Here is a 19698-nt window from a genome sequence, read left to right on the forward strand (position 1 = left end):
GTTATTGTTTCGGGAACGCACAGAGTGTCTCCGCTTCGTCAGATTCAACTGCTGATGTTCATTTGTCCAAAGTTGAGCCAATATCTCCAAAGGTTTGGCCAAAACAACATCCCAAAGCTGGTAAGCTGACGGAAAGTCTTTCCCATAGAAACATTTCTGTCCTTTCAATGCATTGTAATCATACACATATATAACTTCTCCTTTCTGAGTAAAAACAACAACAAAAAAACGTAAAACATAAGGAATGGAAATAAAGCATGCGGCTTGTTTTAGTTTACAGTGACTTTTCCACAGGCTGTACAAGGCATCAAATATACTCATCTAAAACTTCTGAATTAAATGATTTGTTTGTGTGATAGCTAACCACAGGTGTCCTGCGTTAAAATGCTGCAGATGGATTTAGATTAGGTGTTTTGTCTATTTACAGCACACACAAATGTGGATCATCATCACTGTGTGCCCTATTTAAAGTGCCGCCTTAACAAAGTTTCACCTTTCGCCTTCAACAAATTTAACAAAGTTTTATGTAGATCAACCTACTCAAATCAACAAAACCTACGCTGTGCATTACCATCTATAGCAGCTGCTCTCAAAGTCACACATGCCCATAAATCTAGAGAGAATTTAGAGGTTCCAGCTGGCTTTATGATTAGTCTTCCAATTATGAAGAGTACAATTTGGCAAGAATCTTGCTGAACAACCTTCTATCGCATGACCCGTCTCATTATTCAAAGAAATATCATGGTGTACTTTTTGTTCCATGACCTCATTTAAGCATCGGGATCACACAGCCATCAAAGTACAGACTAACAGTTTACATTACATTACATTACAGTGTCCCTGTTGGAGCTGCAAGTCAGAAACGGCCTTTAGTAAAACGTCAGCGCAACTATTTGTGTCCTGCACCATCAAAACATAACCGTTCTATCATATTTCAAATGCTTATGAGGGCTTTAAGAGGGAACTTTTTGGGTTCAATTAAAAAAAAAGTTCTCATGATTTACTTCATTATTTACTAATTGTTTTCTCATTTCCATGGGAGTCAAACCAGCGTTATTATAGTTAACTAAAACTGAAACCAAAACCATGAAAAAAATATATTTGTTAACAAATGTGATTTTCTTGTTTCTTCTCTCAGCCGTGGCTCCAATCATGACAAAAGCACCTTCAATGCATCATGAATTAGCCCGTTCTAGTCATGCACTATTATCCAAATCATATCTAATAACTTTGTCGCATTATTCACTGATAAAACTCCAAACCCTAAAACACCACCCTCATTTGAACATTCAGAAATGTTTGCCTCAAGAATCATGTCGTGTGTCTTGCGACCGATTGCGACATGCCTATAACTAAACTGCTATAATCATAATACAAAAATTAAGGTTTATGCAGAGGTTTTAACTGAAAACTGAAGTGAGAAGCGACATTTTAGCTGGTGCAAGATAAACATCGCTATGGGGTCGTTTCCTTATGTGACTTTCTTGAGGTTAACAGCATCTTAAGTTGCTTTTGTGTTTGCTGTTGGGAGATTCTCTTTTGTTATGTTTTAATCCCAGTGTAATCCCTATACAACCGCCTCGAAAGCCAAAACTGAGGAACAAACACTCCGCACAGCTCCACTATGAGTGAGAAAATGAGTTTTCGGAAACCGAGCATATATTTGGCATACATGAGGGTCTTATGTATTTTGTAAACAGTCCTGCAATGTGCCCATCTCAGCAGTCTTTGGTTAAATTATATTAAAACACCTCAAGGCATCTATATATGAGCAGAATGTCAAACAGAATGAGATCCATCAACCGCAGCTTCAGAGTCTTTTCAAAACATTCCTGTAGGGACGTCTTGTTCTTGCTGATAACACAGTGTTGGTTAAAATAAATGTCACCATCTTATTTCCAACCAATACTGTCACATTTAAAATATGGTGATGAGAGCATCACAGGTGATTTGGTCATTTTAAAGGGGTCATGACATGGTGCAACGGATCTCAAAACTCACGCTTCTGATCATTTACGTGTTTTTAGCCACGGATCGTATCATTTCTCGGATCAGCAAAAAAAAAATATATATATATATATAATTATTACTTAAAGTATTTCGATACCACAGCAAAAACTACCAGCCTAACTGATAAAGTTCAGACATTATTAAAGAATTAAAGAAGTGAACAGTCAGTTATAAAATATACTTTCATCTTTGTTAAAGCTGTATTTTGTTGTTTTATTAGCATTAATTACACAGACAACATTAGGAATATTAGGCTGCTGTCACTTTAAGACCGAATAAACTGACACACATCCGGTTTCTTTCTCAACTGTTCACTTATGACATATACGAGAGAATACTTGCAGAGACGGGCATTTTGACATAATTTTGTGTTTACGTGTCCATTCAAGGGGAAGGAAATGCGAAAGAGGAATCAACTCGATGTTCGAGCGCTGTCTAAAAACGTCTCTCTCTCTTTCTCTCTCTCTCTCTCTCTCTCTCTCTCTCTCTCTCTCTCTCTCTGCGTGTGCTTCGAGTGTGTGTGGCTGTGCACAAAGATGACATGCGAATCCAGATTTTCGCCTCTTCTTCCGCGTTTAAAATTGTTTGAATGTGTAAATTGGCAAGAAGACAAAACATGTCCAAATGATAAAATTTCACTCAGTGATGGTTAAACTTAGCAGTTAATCCACGAATCACATGCGTGCCGAACCGTGGGGCAGCTGATCCATACAGATCACCGATCACCTGCGATCCCTTCCACCCCTAATTAGAAATCAAATTTGCCTTGATCTTTTGACATATAAGAGGTCTCTGGACCATTACAACCGCAATGTCCTTCTCATTATAAACAAAGCATTTATTTAATCAAGCTCCAAAAATGGCTCGTTTTGATATTAAAGCTGCAGTCGGCAAGTCTGGCAGATTTAGGGGACTTAGACAAAATTTTGAATGTTTACAACTTCCCACTACCACAGAGCACCCTCCCATCGAGTTTGTGCTCGTCAGTGCGTGTGCATGAACTGTGATTGACAGTCAGATCTCACACAGCCCTACGCTGATTGGACCAGAAGAACCGGGAGCGGTGGATTTGTGAAAAACAAATAACAGGCTCCAGGTGGAGGCAGAAGCAGAGTGTTTTTTCTAAAACTGGCTGATTTATGTTGTTCTGTCGGAGCATAGTGACGGTTTCAGTGAATATGATAAAAAAAATCTTGCCGACTGCAGCTTTAAGGGAATTGTGATGTCACACGGGCAAAAACATTTGCATATGCCCGCCTCTAGAGCAAGACATCAACCAATAGTTATACATCAGCGTATCATAGTGCCCACTGGTGTTCAGTCGCTTAACGGCTGACATTTGCCTTCACTGGATGTGAGCGTCACGTCAAAAGCAAACAGAAGCCATTATATTGACTGACGCTGTCTACACTGATACCGATGTGTTCAGTTTCTGACATCTGTCGACAACAGGACAAAAGGAAGAGGGAAAGAATGCTTTGATCGTCCAGTTTAAACGGGTGGTTTGAGTCTCTGTACAGACTTCAGAAGGATCCCAGCGTCGGAAACAAGCTGATGGTTTATTTTAATGATGTCCCGGATCGCGTCTGAGGATTATGTTTGTTCGGAGCATTTGACTGAGGCACAGTGTAATAGACAGTTCGCAAAGAAACTTCTGTTTAAAGATGAAGCTGCGACTGTATTGGATCTGACAGCAGCAGAATCACAAACCGTAATAACTTTATTAACAATGCAAGTGAACCTCATGGAACAAAGTCAATAAAGTAATTAACAAAATAAAATAAAATAAATCCATGTCATGACCCCTTTAATGCGGCTTCTGGGAATCAGAGGATGTTTTAGTGATATATTGTGTTCAGACACTGAATAAACATCTTCTTTGTAATGTTAAATTATTAGAGTATATGTTTGTTTGGAATAAGTGCCTTTGGCATAAGAACAAGGCTAAAACACTCATTTTAAAAGTGTCCTGCAAAGCCGACTCTCCTATTGCTTTAGGGAAAATGGTTCCTTCTGTGATAATTCATAGAACGTGCAATCTGCATTTCCAAAATGGAAGGACAAATGCACACACACACACGTGTGTGTGTGTGTGTGTATATATATATATATATATATATATATATATATATATATATATATAATGGTATATGTACCATTCTATGTTAGCCAGAAAGTACTAAGCTATTCCTTTTTTAATTAAAATAAAGAGAGGGGAAGAGAAAACCAATCGTCAACAGCTATTGATTTTGTCCGTTTTAGTGGAAATCCATGATACGTGATTTTGAAGATGGTAAACACTGCAGAATTGACAGCTGTTTCAAGAGGTGAAAAGCAATCATCTTCGACACTTCAACGTAGGTGAATCATACTTGAGATGTTTAGAGGACACAATCACAACATTCAATTGCACTGAAGGTCATGGAACACCTTTAGTGATATGAAGGTTGAAAGCTCAGAACATTTATTTCGATCAATTTGTCCGACCCTCAACTCTCCAACAAAAGTAAGTAAGAGCCAAACAAACAATAACTTCTCAACCCACCTGATCTGAAACAATGCTTTTAAATGGCACTATTGTGTGTGTGATTTAGTTTCCAGCCATAGACTACCAAGCTCACATGCTACATGCTAACTGAACATGGAAGGGGCATGTGAGTTTACAACGCTACTAACAGGACGGAGGGGCGAAAGGAATATACTCACATTTATTATGCCAAAAATAAATCAAAAGCACATATTTAAGCAAGAACATCTGCATTAATGAAGCTCACTGCAGCTCAATGCAGCGTAAACACTGTGATTTACCACATCAACTAGCGATCCAGAACACAACATGTACTAAAGCCGTGGAGCCATTACTTTTGTTTTCAAGGCTGTTTTTGCATATGAATGAATGGCAGCTGTACAGAGTCAAGGGAATTTGAAATCAAATACTGTATATATATACTGTATATCTGTTCATATATTCATATGTTACACAAATATAGACTCTTCAGAGCAATGTATTAAATTCACAGCTGGAGATAAAAGGTAAACAAAAAACAACCAAAAATATATATGGGGCGCAAGATCCCATAAGAGTCTGTGTCCGTGTGTGTGTGTGTGTGTGTGTGTGTGTGTGTGTGTGTGTGTGTGTGTGTGTGTGTGTGTGTGTGTCTTCTGTTTGATTTGGAGCGTGAAGCACGTGTCCACTATGGCAGTTTCCTTCTCTTATAGGCTTTTTAAAGAAAAGTGCTTCTGGTGATGATCATTAGACTACATTGGGTGCAGTGGTTTGAAGTAAGGGTTGGGACGACTGTTCTGTCCGCTCCGTCCAAATAGCAGGAAATTTTCTTTTGGCTCTGAAATAAGAGTGATTCTGGGAAAAAGAGTCACTGTCTTGGAACTATAGCCACGCTTCCCTCATGAGGCCAGACGTGAGAAGAAGAAGAGCAAGTCCATTACTTGTGGCTATCCTCGTACCTGTGGGAGAAAATGAAAGGACATTGAACCATGATTTTTTTATTACTTGAAATAAGATTAAATACATTAAAGTGCCCCTATTAAGCTATTTTTAAAATCCACATTTTATTTGATAGTCTCCTAAAATAAGTGTACATGCATCCAAGGTCAAAAAACATTTTGAAACGGTTTGTTTGAAGATTCAGTCTCTCTAAACCCCACCTCTCTGAGTGCTGCTCTGCTCTGATTGGTCAGACGGCCCAGTCTGTTGTGATTGGTCGGACGGCCCAGTCTGTTGTGATTGGTCGATCTTCTCGACATAAGCAACACAAACCAAACTCTTCCAGTCTCAGATACAACTACAGTGTTTGAGGGCGGGGCAAAGAGACGCTGCTCAGCCAACCAAGACCAGAGACTAGCATTATGCAAATGTGTTACATTGTTACATGGGTATCTAACAGAAACTGTAATTGCTGATGACTCATTTCAGCAGTTCAGAATTGCTTCTTTTGTTTAGGAGACAATAACTTTATTTGTTGTGCACTTTGACCTTTAAAACTTTGCAATTCACAAACAGCGATATTGCACACTGCATGAAAGGTTACATTTGAAAAACTTTAACTGAAATAAAACAAAATATAAGAAACTTAAACTTTTTTGTCATCTAGTTGCCTTCCAAAAACAACTAAAGCTAAAACTGAAAAAGTATAAAAGCTATGTAGACATATGCTACTAAAAATGGCAAAAACACAACCAAATCACTACAACTTGAAATTAAATTTTAAATGAAAAGTATAAAAACTTCTAAATTCAAAATATTAATAAAAACGTCTCGGTTTACAACTGTAACCTTTGTTCCCTGAGAAGGGAACGAGACGCTGCGTCGAGAATCGACACATAGGGGAACGCCTTGGGGAACGCCACAACGTCTGAAGCCTGTATGGAACTAGTCCTATCTCGATTGGTGTTGCGTCATTACGTCACTCGTGACGCCGCATGTGATGGTGATGCGGAAGCTATAAAGGGACGCTGGATCACAACAGTGGCAGCTTCTGATTGGTCGAAGCAAGTCATTCTCAGGAGCGCAGGAAGTGTGGCCGAGAGACACAGCGTCTCATTCCCTTCTCAGGGAATGAGGGTTACAGTCGTAACCCGACACATTCCCTTTCGAGGGAACTCGCACTGTGTCGAGAATCAACACATTGGGGAACGAAATGCCCACTGCGCCACACTGAGAAGTACACGCCCTGGTGTGAAGCAATCTGGCACACTGAAGACGAGAGAACTTGTGAACCCGGTGTAGAGGGCAGATCCAGACTGTAATGTCTTATGAAGGTGTATGGGGAGGCCCAGCCAGCGGCATCACAGACCACTTGAAGGGAAACCCCTGCTAGCAGAGCTTTAGAGGAAGCCACTCCTCTAGTTGAGTGGGCTTTTATCAGAAGAGGTGAAACTTCTTCCAGCCCGAGGACCTGTGTACGTAGGCCTCCAGAGCTCAGACCGGGCATAACGGATATAATCTAGCTTGGATGAAATGCCTGTAGAATTACAGGCCGTGCCACATTTGTCTGCACCTTAGGCACATGGCCGGGTCTAGGGTGGAGAATAGCTCTCACTCTGCCAGGAGCGAACTCGAGCCAAGAGAGCACAACGGATAGCGCCTGCAGGTCCCCGCCTCGTTTTAGGGATGTAATAGCCAACAGGAAAGCTACTTCTAAAGATAAAAAATTCTCAGACACCTCGTTCGAAGGATGCCAGGGATAACCCTTCAAGATCCACTGCCAGGTCCGACGTGGGGACCCTGGAATGGACGACAGGCCTCATCCTCCCAGCTCCACGAAGGAAACATACTATTTTGGGTGTCTCCCAAAGGTGCCGTGTGGAAGGTAGCTACAGCCACCACATAGACCTTGAGCGTGGATAGGGAGAGCCCGTCAGAGAAGCGACTCTGGAGGAACTCCAGTACTGAAGCCACTGGGCAGTTAACTAGGTCCAACTGATGTTCTCTGCGCCATAATTTGAATACATTTCATTTTAATGCATACCGTTTCCTCGTAGAGAGGGCTCTAGAGTTTAGGATGGTCTCAACAACCTCAGTTGAGAGACCAGCATTTACAAGTTGGTCCCCCTCAAGACCTACAGCTTCCACAGCTCTGGCCGAGGATGATGTATTGTGCCCCCGGCCTGAGAAAGAAGGTCCCTCCTGATTGGGATTTGCCACGGAGGGCCTGCTAGAAGAGCTATAATGTCCGAAAACCATACTTGGGCCGGCCAGTACGGGCCTACTTGGAGCAAGCTGATCCCATGCCGCCGGACCCTCTCTACAAATGCGTACAGACGTTTCCTCGGCCATGCCTGCACCATGGAACCCAGTCCCAAGGGAGCTGGATGCCTGAGGGAAAACCAGAGCGGACAGAGAGTATCATCGTGAGAGGCGAACAGATCCCCTTCCGCCTGACAAAAACTCCCTCCATATAAGCTCCACCGTCTCAGGGTGGAGTCTCAATTCCCTGGGCCTCAGCCCCTGCCTCGACAGGACGTCTGCTCCCACATTTTTGTCCCCGGGAATAAACATTGCTCTAATTGAGAGTAGTTTGCCCTGGGACCACAGAAGAACCTGATGTGCCAGTCTTCATAGAGGGCGTTCCTGTCTACAGGACCTTCTGAGGTCCGGAAGGAAATGTCTGAGAGCCAGAAATACTGCCAACATCTCCTGGCAATTGATGTGCCACGAAAGATGGTGGTCCTTCCAAAGATCCCTGGTATAGTGGCCCTCCATGACTGCTCCCCAGCCTGTGAGGGACGCATCTGTGGTCACCGACTGTCGCTTCGCCTCTGCAGGGAAAGACAAGTCAGCCGCTCGACGCAGTTCTTTCATCGAGGGTGACCTCCCCGCTGTCGTCCACCTCTTTTTAGGAGATCGTCCCATCGTATGCAGGCATGCACCAGCCCGACCTTCCGCCATGTATGCTTTCCCCACCAAGGCTGATGTAGTACGGCAGGGCTTGGAGGGGAGCGCCGGAGCTCTCAGGGACGATGCAGCGTTGGGTGAGAGATATAACGCTAATGTCTCTTCGACCCGCGGCATCGTCCCATAGCCCTTCTCTTTCGAGCCCACAATGGATGGATATATATGAATTTCAGGGCTCTATAGACGGGACGAGAAGGGCTTATTCCACGATCTCGACACCTCTGTGAAAAATGGGAGGCTCCAGCGCGAAGGCTGTGCAGGAAGCGCTCATCTAGTTTGCTTTTTCTCGTCGCCTCCTGCTTTTCTGCTGGCCAATCGATATTTATGGCCACTGCCCTGGTTACATCCTCCAGCAGCTCCTCGAAGGCAGGAGAATAGGGTGGCGAATCCTCACATTCTCCTGCCTCGATACTCAAAATACCTAACGCCTCGGAGCCAGATAATTCGAGCATCGGGTCCTCGTCACGGGCGGAAGAAGCTGCAGAGCGGGCTTCTGACCTGTGCACGGGACCAATAGAGCTGAATGCTGAATGCTGAATGCTAAGAAAGGGCCAAAGCCGTCTCAGCATCATCTGCCAGCTCCTTTTGTGAACACCATGAGTGCAGGCGCCGCGCTGCCTCGACAGACACGGGACCTGACCCACGGGGAGCGCGAGCCTGGCTTGATTCATTGAACAGGCTCAGGCGGGAGCGGAGTGTTCTCAGGGGCATTATATCACAGTTTGCACAGACAGCGCCCTCGAGCGCTGCCGTGCTCCACTCCCAGACAAACAACACAGACCGAGTGCGTGTCACCCTCACTCATATAGCGTGGGCAAGGGGACGCACACTGCCTGAATTGTTTCTCCTTACTCGCCATTATTTTTCTTTTAAATATGTGCTTGAATGAGTATGTTAGACAGACAACACCAGATAAGACAAAACAGTCACACAGAACGCTTGCTGAAGACCAGAAAGCTGACGCTGTTGTCATCCGGCGTCTCTTAATAGCTTCCGCATCACCGTCACGAGTGATGTAATAACACAACACCAATCGAGATTGGACTAGTTCCATACAGGCTTCAGACGCGTCACGCTGAAGGCGTTCCCCAATGTGGGGATTCTCGATGCAGCGCAAGTTCCCTCGAAGGGGAACTATAATAGCATCTCAAATAACACTGGTAAAGAAACTAATTTCTTTAAGAGTTTTGAGCATAGGTGTTTTTAGCCATAATACTTTCTGTATGAATATAATGTGCATTAGTAGAGGAGTGCACATTCATTTGTGTTACATAAACGCTGATGTGTTTTGACTATTTTGGAGTTTTTGACAACTAAAATTACAGCACCTGCACTTTTCCAGGTACATGGGTTATTTTGGCCCTCATTATGTGAGCTATTGCATTCATTCTGCACGTCTGACAGCATTTAATAACAGTATGTAAATTTGCTCTAGTACGGTAAATACAGCTCTCTCCCCAAAGCAAGGAGTTCATCCAGCCCTATGACAAAAAGTAAATATGAGCTCCTCTTCCTCCATATAATGTGCACCTCTTTTTAATATTACTATTTTCTTAACAAAGTGCAATCAAAACAACTCTAAGCCACCCGGGTGCCAGAAAACGGTATGGTTTTATTGGTCTGCATCTACCTATTCACAAAAGCCTTGTGCTGAAACCTCCCCACATAAATCAAACTGAAATCTGCCATTACACCATGAAAAGGGATTAATGCGCACAGCCTTCCTGCAGGCTTTTCAGAGTATTTTTAAAACACCTATGTGCTGACAGATGCGTTACGGAGAAAGAACGACTACAGGTACAGGTATGTGTCGGAGGCAAGTTTAGAAATGGATAAAGGTTTAATTTAATAAAATGTTGGTTTTTAGTGGTGCAATGATGTGTAAAAAAGTGGTAACCTGCAACTTATCTTTTTTAATTTTTTAATTTTTTTACTTGATTTAACCCATTCAAATGAATTTTGTTGGTATTAGATTAGGTAATTGATTCACCAATATGAAATAAAGTTATATTTTTGATATGAATAAAGCTGAAAAAAATCCCCTTTCCAGTCTATTGTTAGCAGGTTTGATGATGTTCCATTTCTCGCACAGAACTATAAATAAGCCTGATTTTTTGAACTGCATTTCTCCTTGTTTTTCTCATATTTTCCTCTAGACCTCCTTTGAACAATGAAATGAGGTGGGATGCAAGGCCTAAAGACTTCAAAGCAAATGTGATCTGATTCCACTCTCGACTTATTGCATTCCTGCCTCGACTACAGAAAAGAACGAGGGAAGCTCAAGGATGTATACTGGCCATAAACCCCCTGAAAACAAGGCAACAAAAAGGAAATGGAAAATGAAATATTCACTAAATCACGGTGACATTTAAGGGATTTTTCCGTCAGAACAAGCAGGGCAATGTTCCTCAGGGAGCTTCATTCCCTGAAATAGAGGAGGAACCCCCCCGTGACCCGATACTCTTCTCTGCCAGATCTCATTTGGCCCGAGGTGATCAAGCCGAACGGGAACGTTCCTGAAACAAGCAATCGCATCGGACCGAAGCTTCCCTCCCTTCTTCCGCTCGCAGGGAATAATTAATCATTCCTGCCGGCCCTTTTTACCCTGGGCTGAGATGCACTGTCGATTATGCATGGCATCTATACGTTCATTACCAGTCGAGTCTGATTAGCTGTAAGGAAGAGTGTGTTCATGCCAGAATGTCATCATCTATAATTACAGCTCGCTGATGTTGTGGAAGTGAAGGTTCTCGAAGGTTAACAAAGTTCAAAATACTCGTGTTTAAGTGAAGCGGGTTAGACGTGTAAAGGTACAATTTGTAGCCTTTAATATAATCTAACCTTGATTCTACATGCTGTACAAATTACATAAATTTGAAATCATCTTGATGTTGGATAGTTGACTGATGATAGATCAGTGCTTTCTTTGTTCTTGTTTTCCATCTTTCTCTCTCTTCGTCTCAAACGGTCAGAGATATTCTCTGATATTTCTGATGGTTCAGGAGGTTTGGCTGTAAATCAGAATGTTAGACTTTTGGTCCTATTCAAATAATGAGCTTAAGATTAAATTGAATCGGCCAAAGCGCACTAGATGTCGAATTAGAACGACAGCAAAGAGGAATTTATTGAATTGCAATTCAAAGAAATTCACCAAGGTTACTAAATTGTATTAGTCTAACTTGATTTAAGTATGTAAGTGAATAATTACATGATTAGTTTATACTTTCAGTACTTGATTATGCATATGTGTTTCATTAGTAGTATTTTATCATTATTATTTCAGTTTTTTGTTTATTTTTCCACTGTGCTCCATAAAATAAAAGTGAATTTAGTATGATGAAAATGTCTCGGGTTACTTGACTGTAATCCTGTTCCCTGAAGAAGCAGCATCTCGTTCAAAGTTATCCGGTCTTTAATAGCGTTCTCAAAACGTTAGCACAAAAACAGTATTTAAACATTGCATTTTTTTTATCTTACATAAAAAACAAAATGTTTTTACTTGTTTCAGGACATCAAAAGTAACATTCCCACAATGTTTTTTTTTTTTTTTTTTTTACAAAATTGAAACATTCAGAAATAAAATTTTCATAACTTAATGGAAACATTAGCTAACCATTCTTAGAACATACAGTACAGGCCAAAAGTTTGGAAACATTACTATTTTTTATGTTTTTGAAAGAAGTTTCTTCTGCTCATCAAGCCTGCATTTATTTGATCAAAAATACAGAAAAAAAGAACAACAAAAAAAGGTAATATTGTGATATATTATTACAATTTAAAATAACTGGTTTTCAATTTATTATACTTTAAATTATAATTTATTTCTGTGATGCAAAGCTGGATTTTCAGCATCATTACTCCAGTCTATCACATGATCCTTTAGAAATCATTCTAATATTCTGATTTATTATGAGTGTTGGACACAGTTCTGCTGCCTAATATATTTGATGAATAAAAGGTTCAAAAGAACTGCATTTATTCAAAATAAAAAAATATTTTCTAATAATATAAATCATCTTTACTATCACTTTTTATCAATTTAACACATCCTTGCTGAATTTTTTTTTGTTTTACTTTTTATTCATCAAAGTATCCTAAAAAAGTATCACAGGTTATGAAAAAATATTAAGCAGCAGAACTGTTTCCAACTTTGATAATGAATCAGAATATTAGAATGATTTCTAAAGGATCATGTGATAGACTGGAGTAATGATCCTGAAAATTCAGCTTTGCATCACAGAAATAAATGATAATTTAAAGTATAATAAATTGAAACCCAATTATTTTAAATTGTAATAATATATCACAATATTACTTTTTTTTTCTGTATTTTTGATCAAATATTTATTTGATGAGCAGAAGAAACTTCTTTCAAAAACATTACAAATAGTAATGTGTCCAAACTTTTGGCCTGTACTGTATTTTCTCCATCTTATTTCAGATTCAACAACTGAAGTGTGATATAAAAGACATTCTCAGTGTAATGAATGAGCTGGGTCTGATATTTGATCATTTGTTGATCTTGTTAGAGTCTGTTTGCATCGATGTTGTTGGAAGTGACCAGATTAAATCTCTTTCAATATTTTACACCACCACAAACCTGATCTCACTGTAGACTATTAATATTGACATCCAGACAGATCTGGTCCAAATATCTGCCTGTGTTTTACAAGATTAAGTTGTTCATGCCACGCTCAGGTTGCCCGTGATTTAAAAACTGTCACAAACTCTGTGTCGAATTAATATAATGCATGTTAATCTCTCTATGCTAATATGATCTCGTATTAAACACTGAGACAGAGTTCGCTTTCAAAAGAGGAATACATTTGCTATTTTGAGGTCAATATTATCTGTCGATGAAATGATATGTATGGTCTGCTGAGGGTTTATACTCCAGTACGAGCTCTGCTACTAGTTTAAATAAAACCAATTAACAACTCTTTTACATATTAAATTAGTTATGCCATAATATTGTAAATTTTGAAAAGCATATTTGTATGATTTGTAGCTCAAACAGTGATTATCATTAGATCATAGCGATAGCAAGGTTATGGGTTCTGATAAAACTGATACAAGTGTGTAGCTTGAATGCAATGCAAGTCGTTTTGGACAAAAACATTTAAAAAAATTATAATGTAAATGTCAACTCCAGTTGATTTGGTTGCATTATTTCCCTACACAGTGAAATTAAAATGCACAAGTATTATAATTGCAATCCCATTAAGTACCTCATGATTGCCAATAAACATCTTGCTCCAATATTCATTATTATGTACATATTTTAAATGCTAATTTAAATGTAATTTGCCACATCAGCCACTCAGAGGGATATTTTTGGGGGAATTGCATAATATTTAACAGTGGTCAGCAACACACACACACACACACACACACACACACACACACACACACACACACACACACACACACGTTTTAAACTCGTACATTTTTTTTATTATTTACTAAACAGCAATATCTTTGCTTTCATTCTATTGCATCAGGATCAGTGTTGGGGTAACTCATTACAAATAACTTGAGCTATGTAATCTGTAATCAGATTACTTTTTCAAGTAACTAGTAAAGTAACACATTACTTTTAAAATAACTGAGTTACTTTTTCAAATAAGTAACGCAAGTTACTTTGTTTTCCCATTTATTGACTGACAGCTCTCCCCCCAAATTGAAGTGCAGAGGTGTGTGTGTGTGTGTGTGTGTGTGTGTGTGTGTGTGTGTGTGTGTGTGTGTGTGTGTGTGTGTGTGTGTGTGTGTGTGTGTGTGTGTGTGTGTAAACATGATGGTTATTGGAGTTCTTGACTAAATGTGAGGATGCATTTACTCATCTCACTTGCACAAAATTTTTATTTTTTTTTATATTCCTCAGAATGAATAAAATCAGTGAAATGCAGAATCAGAATACTATGCAAACCAAGAACTCCAATAACTAAATATGTTAAATAAAAAAATGTTATGCATTTAATCTCACTTTATTGACCAATGTACTTGCTTCTGACATTCAATGATTCAGTTAAACCATAAGCAAAAATGACTATAGATTTTTTTGTTTTTATTGGTAAAGTAAGTGTTGAACTTTGTCCTCCTGCATCTATTCTTCTGTTCTCCAGAATACCAGCAGCTGAAGGGTTTGTTTGAGCTGTTCCTCTACTGGACACGCGTGAATCTGCATTTCCTTCAGTCTGAGGATTATTATTTCACTTTTGGTGTGAAAGGGTCTTTACATTTGCCCAAAAATATAAATTTTTTTGTTACAAAAAAAACAAAACAAGACCAGTCCAGGTGGAAAAAAAGTAACGCAAAAGTAACATAATGCATTACTAACTAACACAATTAGTTACTTTTTAATGGAGTATTGTAATGCATTACTTTTCAAAGTAACTTTCCCCAACACTGATCACGATTGACAATTAATAATGAAATCTTGCAAATGCATATGAATCTGTTTTTATGGAAAACAGCATTTTCAAACACAAGAGTGACGATCGGACCAGAAGAAGGCCTGGAGAGTGTCTGACCTGAGCTGAACTGTGCTGGTCTGTTTTAAAGATCATTTAAATGTAATTTGCTACATCAGCCACTCAGAATGATATTTTTTGGGGGAAGTGCATAATATTTAATGCAGTGGTCAACACACACACACACACACACACACACACACACACACACACACACACACACACACACACACACACACAAACATGTTTTGAGCTCATAAGCTTTGTAATTATTTACTATATCTGCCATATCTTTGCATTCATTCTATTGCATCACTATTGACTATTAATAATGAAATCTTGCAAAAGCAAATTAATCTGTTTTTATGGAAAACTGCATTTTCAAACACAAGAGTGACGATCGGACCAGAAGAAAGCCTGTGAAGAGTGAAGGTCTGTGAAGAGTGAAGGCCTGTGAAGAGTGAAGGCCTGTGAAGAGTGAAGGCCTGAAGAGTGAAGGCCTGAAGAGTGAAGGCCTGTGAAGAGTGAAGGCCTGTGAAGAGTGAAGGCCTGAAGAGTGAAGGCCTGTGAAGAGTGAAGGCATGTGAAGAGTGAAGGCCTGTGAAGAGTGAAGGCCTGTGAAGAGTGAAGGCCTGTGAAGAGTGAAGGCCTGTGAAGAGTGAAGGCCTGTGAAGAGTGAAGGCCTGTGAAGAGTGAAGGCCTGAAGAGTGAAGGCCTGAAGAGTGAATGCCTGTGAAGAGTGAAGGCCTGTGAAGAGTGAAGGCCTGAAGAGTGAAGGCCTGTGAAGAGTGAAGGCCTGTGAAGAGTGAAGGCCTGTGAAGAGTGAAGGCCTGAAGAGTGAAGGCCTGTGAAGAGTGAAGGCCTGTGAAGAGTGAAGGCCTGAAGAGTGAAGGCCTGTGAAGAGTGAAGGCCTGAAGAGTGAAGGCCTGTGAAGAGTGAAGGCATGTGAAGAGTGAAGGCCTGTGAAGAGTGAAGGCCTGTGAAGAGTGAAGGCCTGTGAAGAGTGAAGGCCTGAAGAGTGAAGGCCTGTGAAGAGTGAAGGCCTGTGAAGAGTGAAGGCCTGTGAAGAGTGAAGGCCTGAAGAGTGAAGGCCTGTGAAGAGTGAAGGCCTGAAGAGTGAAGGCCTGTGAAGAGTGAAGGCCTGAAGAGTGAAGGCCTGTGAAGAGTGAAGGCCTGTGAACAGTGAAGGCCTGTGGACAGTGAAGGCCTGTGAAGAGTGAAGGCCTGAAGAGTGCAACACAAGCTCATTGGAAAAGCGTTCCTCTGGCAACATCTTTGCAAAACGCAAAATACGTTCCAATACGTACATATCACTGCAGTTTCCAACAGAAATGAACACTAGAGGCAGTAAAACAGCAAGAACTTTTAATCGATTTAACACACAATTATGATTACGGGGCAGATTATGAATTAATAAAGACTTGTTTTCAAGCGGCTCCTTGCACAATTATGTTATGACCTCAAAACACTTTTTACCATAGTGCATGATTTGTAAAACGAATATATTTAGGAGTTTTCATCACTTAACCAGCTCCATATGTTCAGTTTTACTGATGCTTGTTCAGTAGCTCAGCTGTAAAGGATTATACTTGTGATGTGGAGAGATCCGGTACGATCCTGTGCAAGACGAGTCACGATAAACGAGCTCAAAAACAAGCTAAAATGGCATGGTTACGATAATGTATTAATGTCACATTGGCTTTAGTTAACACTATCGGGGAGGTTTAGGCTTTAGTGAAGGTGTACATTAGTTTAAAATGGAGTATTAATCTTTTAGCTCCACTCACCGGACATTTCAACTCAGAACTGCAGTGACACGTACAAACTCCAACGTGATAAAGCGTTTCCATATTCACGTTCATCTGTTCCGGAAAAAACTAAACACGCTTTTACCGCCATTCACCGGACATTTCACGTTAAGGGCCCTATTTTAACGATCTGAAACGCAAGTATTAAGCGCGAAACGCAAGTATCTTTGTGGGCAGGTCTCGCTATTATACCGGCGGGATAAATGACTCTTGCGCCCGACGCAAATCTAAAATGTGTTGGTCTGAAGTAGCTTCATTACTCATAGGTGTGGTTTGGGCGTAACGTGAAATAAACCAATCAGAGCGACATTTCACATTCCCTTTAAGAGCAGGCATGCTTGTTCCATGGCGGATTGCTATTATAACGGCGGATTCGCCAGACTCACGCCAGGAGCGGTTCACAGCCGAGGAGACCGACGTTCTCGTCAGGGCCGTAAAACACAGAGAAGTGACATTGGGGATGGAGAAACACACCTAGATTAGCTTTGGTTAAACAGGCGTATGATAATTTGGGTAAATGTGTAAGCTAGATTTATGCCTATTTTTTCACATCTTCATGGACACAACAATGATTTCCCTCGTGTGGAATATTTTTCCTTGTAATAATGTATGGTTTTCTAAAAATGAGAACTGCTGCGTCTGTGTGTAGATGAGAGAAGCAAAGTGTGTGTGTGTTGTGCACACGCTACATTGATTATGGCCAATCATGCGTCCTTAAAATAGCATATGAATAACATGTGCAACGCGCCACTGACTTTAGACTAGGTTTCTCCTGGTCAGTGGCGGAATTGTTTTCTGAAACTGCAAAATAGCACCAGGGAACGTTTGCGCCGGAACACGCCTCCTCTTTTCCCTGAACCGCCCCCGGGAGCGCAAGTTCATTCCCTAGTTTACCGACGTGCGTCTGTGGAGGGAAAAGTCCGCTGTGCGTCGGGTGCAAAATAGGAATGATACATGCGTCGCTGTACAAAGTCAATTGCGCTGGGTGCGAGATAGAGCCCTAAAACTGTCACGAAACTTGCACGACTCTACGTATTTTGCGTTTTGCAGAAATTTTGCCACAGGTCCGTTTTTCTAATGAGCTTGGGCTGGAAGAGTGTCTGATCTGAGCCTGAGCTGTGCTGGTCTGTTTTAAAGATCATTTAAATGTAATTTTCTACATCAGCCACTTCAAATGGTATTTTTTAGGGAAGTGCATAATAGCTAGCCTATTTAACGCAGTTGTCAACACACACACACAAACACACACACAACACACAAAAAAATGTTTGTTGAGCTCATAAGTTTTTCAATTATTTACAAAACACTGCAATATTTTGCCTTCATTCTATTGCATCAGGATTGACAATTAATAAGGAAAGCATGCAAATGCATATGAATTTAGATTTTTATGTAAAACTGCTTGTATTTTCACACACAAGAGTGGCGATGGACCAGAAGAAGAGTGGCTGACCCTCACCTGAGCTGTGCTGGTGTGTCTGGGAGTGAGACGTCTGAGAGGTAGAGGTGGACTGGGACCTCTGGTCTGAGCTCATGTTGCTGCTGTCCTGGCCCAGACCCGAGCTGTTCTTACGGGGTTTCTTATCGGTCAGGTGCAGCGGCGAGCTCTTCTTCACGGCCCGGCTCCGCGGGCGCACGGTGGCGTTCACTTTCAGGAACGCTTGAGCCTTGTACTCTTTGAGCTCTCCATAGTTTGCGTCCGTGACTCGACATTCGTACAGACCCTCGTCGTTCTTGCTCACCCGAGAGATCTGCAGCTTGTGGGAGATGTCGTTGCCTTGGACCTTGACTGTCTGTGAAGAGAACGGAGGATTAATCCTCGCTGGAACTCGCTCGGTTATATATGTGCTGCTCCAGACACACTTTATCAATGCTAGTGTCTTTGCTTTGGAGGCCTTTCATAAAGATTTCCTCAGAAAATGCCAAGATCAAGTTATTTAAGCCTATAAAGCCTGATCTGATCTGAGAAACCTGTCGCACTCAATCTCCTACAGTCCTTCTGTTTTTATCAAGTAAAAGTCTTTTAAAAACGTACACCTTCAGCATATGCTTCAACAGTTTTTCTGCTGTGAAATAGGCACTGATTATGTCTAGTAAACATAATAACTTTCATATTGTTAGTAATATTTTAACAGGACTGAATCAACTGAGGTTTCATGAGTATCAAACAACATGACTATTTTACTTAATCTCTCAATCACTCAATCATCATTGCATTACATCATGTTTTAAAACTACAGCTTTGGGCTGGGTTTCCCGATAATGTTGTCTCTTAGCGCGCTACGAAGACTCGTAAGGTATAACTAACTAAAGGTATACCATTATTTGGCGTGTTCCTCGAACTATACCTTAGGAAGCTGCTTAAGATATCCCTTCTTACGTGCGACGTTACCCGGCGCTGTCCGTGGCGATGCTGCTGAATCTGCTGATATCGACGGCTCGAGAATCAATTATTCTCTTGTCCAGGCGCTGTTTCACTGCATTATGCTATTATATATTATTATAATAAAATAGTCAAAACTATAATAGCCTATAATAGCATAGCCTACATATTTTAAAATTGTAACATATATTGCTGCCATGGTAACCATTTCAAAAATGTTACGTGCTTTCATCAAATTTTTGTTCGCTGAGGTGGATCTGCGATGAAATATTGTTCTTGTAAATATTTTCCAGCATTTCAGTAATAAAAGTGTACATCTGACGTACGGTGCTCGGCAGTGATCAAAAAGGATTTAAACAGTGAATTTTGAATCTCTTCTTGTAAACGCAGAGATGTGGATTCAGACGGCAATTAAATTCCCACACGACCTGTTTGTCAAAAAACAGTAGGTACTAATTTGGCCAGGGATTTTTACGTGGGTTGGGTGAGAAAAAACACTAATATTATGGATTCGGACGGCACTAAAATCACAGACTTACCCCTGTAAATGTTTAAAATACCATACGAGCCCATGAGAAACAATATTAGCGTCCGGATAGGACTTAACTGACA

The 19698-nt window shown here is 40.7% G+C and overlaps 1 protein-coding gene across 1 annotated transcript in view; it reads right to left on the reverse strand.

Moving 5' to 3' along the window:
* Positions 1-4700: 4700 nt before the first annotated feature.
* vstm2a (V-set and transmembrane domain containing 2A) overlaps positions 4701-19698 on the reverse strand; it is a 74475-nt gene continuing 59477 nt past the window's right edge. The window contains exons 4-5 of the mRNA XM_082183820.1: positions 18163-18496; positions 4701-5475 (exon numbers count right to left, since the gene is read on the reverse strand). Of these exons, the coding sequence (XP_082039946.1) occupies positions 5399-5475; positions 18163-18496 (411 nt within the window). The 3' untranslated portion in view covers positions 4701-5398. The remainder of the gene's footprint in view (positions 5476-18162; positions 18497-19698) is intronic.

This window comes from Leuciscus leuciscus (genome assembly GCF_965113295.1).
Source record: "Leuciscus leuciscus genome assembly, chromosome: 11".
Lineage (NCBI taxonomy): Eukaryota > Metazoa > Chordata > Actinopteri > Cypriniformes > Leuciscidae > Leuciscus > Leuciscus leuciscus.